The 7,060-nt window shown below is 42.9% G+C and overlaps 1 protein-coding gene across 1 annotated transcript; it reads left to right on the top strand.

The window, feature by feature from the left end:
• The first annotated feature begins 4,914 nt into the window (after nt 1–4,914).
• LOC122482643 (olfactory receptor 52B2) lies at nt 4,915–5,884 on the top strand. The gene is given in 2 exon segments (XM_043578960.1): nt 4,915–4,953; nt 4,955–5,884. Coding segments are annotated over 2 exon segments (969 nt in total).
• Nucleotides 5,885–7,060: the final 1,176 nt, after the last annotated feature.

Below are 7,060 nucleotides of genomic sequence, written 5' to 3'. Positions count from 1 at the left end.
GGGAGGGATTGGCAGGAGTGTGAGTGTGTGTGTTTAGGAGTATCTGTGAAGAACAGAGACTAGAACTGGGAGAGAGGAAGTAGAGGTGTGAGAATGAGACAAAGGATGACAGATTGCAGTATGGCAGAGCACAGGGTGGGAAGGATGGACACTGGGGGAAATGTCAGTGGGACTAGGAGGTGGCATGAGAATGCAGAATGGGGAAGAATGCCAGGAGAATGTGGGGGAAAAGACTCTTCTTGATTTAAAAAAAAATTTTTTAAGTAGCCTTTGTACCCATTGTGGGGCTTGAGATCAAGAGTCACATGCTCTACTGACAGAGCCAGTCAGGCACGCCTGATAAATGTTTGAGGGCAATTTATAGAACAGTCAGAATCAGGCTGTACCAAGGCAGGGTTTATCAGTGGGGGCTATTCATGAAAATGGCTCAGATTTTGATCACCACCTTGGTGAAACAGGTAAAACTACTGGTGAAAGATTAATTTACTACTTCCATGGTCATTTGTTCAAATTATTTCCTAAGTACCTATGATATGCCACACTCTGTGCTTAATGCTGTGAACTCCCGGTTCCAGAGTGAGGAGGACTCTTGAGGAAACTTTTCTTGGTAATCTGGTTAGCAGGTGTGTCTAAGCCAGAAAATTTCTCCCCTTTCTGTCTTCCATCCTGTACTTTGCAGAACAAGTATAGAGACTGGGACAAGAGAGTGTGCCTTGGAGCTGGGTTCTCCATGTTTTTGCCATCACAACATAAAAATATGGTGGATGATATTTACACATGATACACCACCATATGCTTACTCAGATTTTTACAAAATCTTCAAAATACAGGGAGTGAAACAAATGGGTAGGTGGAAATTTTTCTTGAGATATTTATTTATTAAAAAATATGAGTCACTATGTCAGTGAATTAAGGGTATATCAGCACCTCTACAGTATAGATAACACTGACTTAAGATTATGAAAACATTTTACATGCTGGCTTTAAGTGCATGTAAGAGTGAAGTTATTAGAGACAAATCTGCATTTTCTCCAATTTATTAAAAGAATAAACCATTCACAAATTTTTGTACCTTATGTACAAAAGGAATCTCTTGTGACACATCTTATAACTAATCTTTCCTATACATTTTGCTGCAGAGGCCACCCTTTTAACCTGGGTTTAGGGGCAGGCTGTTTTATCCGTTTGGGACATGCTTCAGGGTGTAGAGCCTGTACTTTTTGAAGAACCTAAGAGTGGTATGGGGTGCCTGGGTGGCTCAGTCGGTTAAGCATCTGACTCTTGATTTTGGCTCAGGTCACGACCTCATGGTTTGTGAGTTGGAGCCCTGCATTGGACTCTGCTTTGATAGTGTGGAGCCTGTTGGGATTCTCTCTCCCCCCCCCCCCCCCCCCCCCCCCCCCCCCCCCCCCCCCCCCCCCCCCCCCCCCCCCCCCCCACCCCCCCCCCCCCCCCGCTCCTCTCCCGCTTGTTCTCTCTCTCTCTCCCCCCCCCCACCTCCCAAAATAAATAAACTTAAAAAGAATAAGAAAAGAACCTAAGAGTGGTGAAAACCACTTGAGATCTGAAGCACAAAGAAAATGGCAAAATAAAATTACTACTCATTTAAATAAATATCTACATAATACAAGTAGACCAAAAAGTAACTGACTCACTCCTATATGGTTATCTAACAGTTATACTGGATGTGGTTTGTGAGTGCATTTTAATATGTTGTTCTGATGTTAGGAGAGTCTTCCAATGTTAAAACTGCATGAAAACATAAAAAGCTTTTACATAACTCCCTAAAGAGAAAATGGGAATAACCAAAAAATAGAGTTGGTTCATACTTGCAGGAAGAAAAGAAGACACTAGGAGGAAAAAGAGACAGTAAAGTCTGCTCAGGGGGCTGTGGAAAGAAGTGGCTCCATTTCTCCTTAGTCTGGACTAAGTCTTTCCCCTGATGCTCTCTCCTGGCTCTCCTTGATTCTAGAGCCGAAGCTCTGACGCCCGTCATTCCATCCTGGGATTCTATAAATGATGGAGACAGTCTCTGTTTCTGCTGACAGATGGGTGTTTTTCAAAGCTTGCCAGAGAAGCCTTCCAGGTAGTTAGTTGTGACCCAAGCTAAGTTCATCAGTGATGGACCTGCCTGGTGCATAACCCAGCCCTCAGGTCTTGGTTCTGAGACACCAGGTCCATCTGAGAGATCTATTCTCAGGCTGTTTTTCTCTCTTTGGGCACTTTTCTCATCCCTTTGTACTCTTCTTTATCTTGGGAAAGGAATTTCCTTTGGTCATATTTGGATGAAGAATAAGACTTTAATGTTGCTGAATATTCATTAAGGTGTTTTGCCTATTGAGGAAAACAATGGGACAATGGTCAGAGAGGCTTATAAATAATAATAACAAGAATAATAACCTAGTCTTTGGAGCACTTTATCTGAATTAACTGATTTAATCCTCCTAATTACCTCACGCAGTTCATTGCTACTCACATGTTACAACTGAAAAAAGGTGTGCAGGAATAAAGCAACTTGCCCAAGGTCATGCAGCAAGTCAGAGAAGAACTGGGAAACTAACCCGGGAAGTCTGGCTCCAGAACTTAGTGCCCTCACATAATGCACCTCTTCCTTCCCACTTAGTATGGCTCCTTGTGCCTTCTCCACCATTCTGGATCTTCTCTCTCATCTAGATATTCTCTTAGGGTCCTGGGAGGTACTTTCTATGAGACTTTGGATGTCCCTCTTTGTGCCTGTGACTTTCTTCTCTTCTTATCCCTCTTCCTAAATGAGCCTGGAACCCTCCTGCTGAGAATACTCAGCAGGGTTGAGATGGGGCCCTCAGAAGCCATTGAATGAAATGAAAGTCCTTCATCACACAGACAGTAACCTTCTTTCTGCAACCTCAATAACAGCCATCCATGCCTTGATGCCTTTCTCCGTGCCTTGCCTTTGCTGGCTCACTATTGGAATTTTTAAACATCATTAGAATTATAGCAGAGAGCTGGAGTTTTTTTTATGAGGACTTATATCAAGTATTTTTTTATTGAGAAGGGATGCATTAATAACTAATGGGGTTAAGAGAAGTGAGGAAAATTTTCAGTGAATTTTCTTCTAAAGAAAATGAATCTGTTTTCTGGTGGCGCTTTTGTTTACATAAATTTGGTGCCAATGCTTTAGAATAGAGGCAGAACAATGCTACCAGTGGCTCTTCTTCTCTGTACTTATCCCAGCAAAGCTCAGCCTCTCATCTAAATAGAAGTTGAATGAATATTTAAAATATACTGGCTTGAAATATGTCATGTTATTAGCTCACCTGGGGACCACACTTCCCTGAATCTGGCCCTGTTCCCATTTCTGTCCCCACCTATATAGTCCCATTGATTCCTTCCCATAGCCCTTCATGCACTGAACAAGCGCATCTGCATAGGGGCAGGGGGATAGCCTCATAAATTGGGGCTTTCATTCCTTTCGATGCCTTCCTCCCTGGGACGCTCTGAACCATTATCAGTAGATCCAGCTAGTATTTATTTGGTAACTTTATACTTCTTATTCTCTCCTTATTCTCTCTTATGGTCCCTTTTCTCCATATTCCCTTCCAGAGTTTTAATCATCTTTTCTCTAGTCCTACTAGTTGCAGATGGTCTAGAGCTTCAGAAGGAAACAAATCTTACCTGAGTAGTGGGAAAAGCTAAGGCAAGAAAGACTTTATGCTTACCCCTTCTTATAGAATGGAAACCTGGATCTTTTTGAGGGTGAAAACAAGTGGGGTAGGAGGAGGGCTATCTTAATGGAGTGACAGGGGAGTGTATTGGTTCCCTGTACTCAGAGTAGTTCCTGGGGGGCTCTTAAGGATAGGGAGATCTAGCCTAGAGACACCTTTATGAAACCATTTGGGGAGGAGTATGAGAAGTCACAAGGAGCAGGTGATGAATATGGCCCCTCTCAATTTCTTTGGTTGCTCCATTCCTTGCTGCCTTTAGGGAAGATTTTAATTTGAGTCAGTGTGGAGAAATACATACCTTAAGCTTCTTCTGGATATCCATTTGGTGCTCCATTTTCATGCGTAGGAAGCCACAAGTGCCAAGATATTAGGCCAGTCTCATGTGAAATGTTCAGAATAATAGCCAGATAAATTTAATATGATTAAATATAATCAAATTAGAATATAGCTTAGCTAGTAGATTTTCAGGAAGGAGATACATTGTTATGAACATAGGCCATTACAACGTGGTGAATTTTAAGGAAGTATTTTAAGGTTAAAATTTGAGTAAGTAGAAGTGGAAGGGAAGGGAAATTCAGGTAAATAGAGAAGGAGCAAAATCTTGGGGGACAGGAAAAAGTATAACACAGGTAAGGGCACAAATGCCACTTGTATGGAAATGGTAGAATGAGGTCAGAAAGGTATGGTGGGGCCAAATTTTGGGAGTAGGGTGACGGAGGCAGGGTGAAGCCTCTATTGTTTTTTTTTTTTTTTAATATTTATTTATTTTGAGAGAGAGAGAGAGAGACAGAGACAGAGAGAAAAAGGCAGAGAGACAGAGTGACCCAAGAATCCCAAATAGGCTCTGCACTGTCAGTGCAGATCCCGATACAGGGTTTGAACTCACGAACCATGAGATCATGACCTGAGCTGAAACCAAGAGTCAGACGCTTAATTGACTGAGCCACCCAGGCGCCTCTGTCTCTATTGGTTCCAGAAGCATGATTGACACAGAAGATCTACATGCTAATGAGGCATCAAGGGTCAGAAGTCATTCCTACACTCAAGTGAGCATTCTCTGGGAGAACTTGCCTGTGGAGAGTCCCATGGTTTAGACCTTGATGCTCTCTTGTATGATCTCCATACACACTCAGAGATCCTTTCTGTTCCTGTCACTTTCAGCAGACTCATCAGCTTCTGAGTCATTATAGAGAGGACTCTAAAGTGCATCATGACTCACACCAACTTTACCATCTTTCACCCTGCAGTTTTTTGTCCTACTGGGCATCCCTGGATGGGAGGCTTACCACATTTGGCTGTCAATACCCCTCTGCCTCATGTATATCACTGCCATCGTAGGGAACAGCATCCTGATAGTGGTCATCATCACAGAACGTAATCTTCATGAGCCCATGTACTTCTTTCTCTCCATGCTGGCCATCACGGACATCCTGCTGTCCACCACTACCGTACCCAAGGCTCTAGCCATCTTTTGGCTCCATGCCCATGACATTGCCTTTGATGCCTGTGTCACCCAAGTTTTCTTTGTCCATGTGATGTTTGTGGGGGAGTCAGCCATCCTGTTAGCCATGGCCTTTGACCGCTTTGTGGCCATCTGTGTCCCCCTGCATTATACAACCGTGCTAACATGGCGTGTTGTGGGAAGGATTGGTCTGGCCATTGTCACCAGAAGCTTCTGCATCATCTTCCCAGTGATCTTCTTATTGAAGCGGCTGCCCTTCTGCCGGACCAACATTGTCCCCCATTCCTATTGTGAGCATATTGGAGTGGCCCGCTTGGCCTGCGCTGACATCACCATTAACATCTGGTATGGCTTCTCAGTGCCCATTGTCATGGTCATTGTGGATGTGATCCTAATTGCTGTGTCTTACTCACTGATCCTCCGAGCCGTGTTTCATTTGCCCTCCCAGGATGCCCGGCACAAGGCCCTTAGCACTTGTGGCTCCCACCTCTGTGTCATCCTCATGTTTTATGTTCCATCCTTCTTTACATTATTGACCCACCGCTTTGGGCATAACATTCCTCGACATGTCCATATTCTGCTGGCCAATCTTTATGTGGTGGTGCCACCAATGCTCAATCCCATTGTCTATGGTGTGAAGACTAAGCAGATCCGGGAGGGTGTAGCCCACCGGTTCTTTGACATCAGGACTTGGTGCTGTGCTTCCCCTCCGGGCTAATGGCTCCTCAGGAATCTGCCCTCCAAGCTTTATCAAGGAAATTAAGTGTGAAATACAGAGATTTCCTGGACTAAGAGGGCTTTTACTTCTCTTCCTCTTTTTCTTCGTGGACCTTCTTTGTGGTCCTCCTCCAACTTTTCTTTTTTCCTCTTCTGGTTCTTCATCTTTGCCTTCTTCTCCTGTTTCTTTGTATTCTTTATCTTCTTCTCTTCTCACACCCCTCTTCCACAACCCAGGAATAATAACTAAGCATACATGCTTCTGATGTGAACATTTGGTATCTTCAGTAGACCAGACGTACTCCAGAAACACAGAGAACTGAACATAACATGAAGTGAGTTATGAGTACATGGATAAAAATAGTTTTATATTTAACATCTGAAGAGATTACAGTTTCTTTTTTTTCATCTCCAAATGTGCGTTGATTCTTTGTACAAACTCAAGTAGCTCTTCACTCACTTTTATAATGGCAGTTGTTTTTGAAAAACAGTCATACGTGTCCTTCAGCCATCTGGAAAACAGCTCATTCTTCAAATTTCAGATCAAGAACTACTTTCCCTGAAAACTCTTTCCTGACTTTTCCAGGCAGTCCAAGGTTCCTATCTTTGTACACTGATTGCATCTTGTACAAATCTCAAAATGTATGCAGTGAATTGTAATAGGTTATTTGTTTGTACCCCTAATTGATTGTAAATTCCTTGAAATCAGAAGAGTATGTGTCATTCATATTTGTACTCTCAGTGCATTATAAAATGCCTGGGACACAATAAATGTTTGAAAAATGAATGGGAGCACAACTACCCAATTACCTCCTGATGTTAGAACAGCATTTCTCTTATGCACTTAAGTGATCAGCTAAATTAGTCCACACACCAGGGAAGAGTAAACCAGTTCCTCACAAAGTCACTTTGGTGTCAGGGAAGTAAACAAGCTGCAGATTGCAGAGTTTCTTACTTCTTGCATGTTTGCTGTAACACAGAGATCAGGGAATAGACTAGAGTAGGAGGAAACAGGTCACTCTTGATTTTCTCTTCTAACCTGGCTCCTACCCTTCTCATTATTAGTAATTATAGCACATTGTTCCTGGACAGGTTAGCAAAGTTGGAGTAGTCTCTTGGAGTTCACAGTCTTGACCTTCATTCTTTCATGCTTTCTCAGAAAAGGTCATGTACACTC

The sequence above is a fragment of the Prionailurus bengalensis genome, chromosome D1 (assembly GCF_016509475.1).
Source record: "Prionailurus bengalensis isolate Pbe53 chromosome D1, Fcat_Pben_1.1_paternal_pri, whole genome shotgun sequence".
NCBI classification, from domain to species: Eukaryota; Metazoa; Chordata; class Mammalia; order Carnivora; family Felidae; genus Prionailurus; species Prionailurus bengalensis.
Note: the sequence above shows the minus strand (reverse complement) of the source record. Positions and strands in the feature narration are given on the sequence as shown.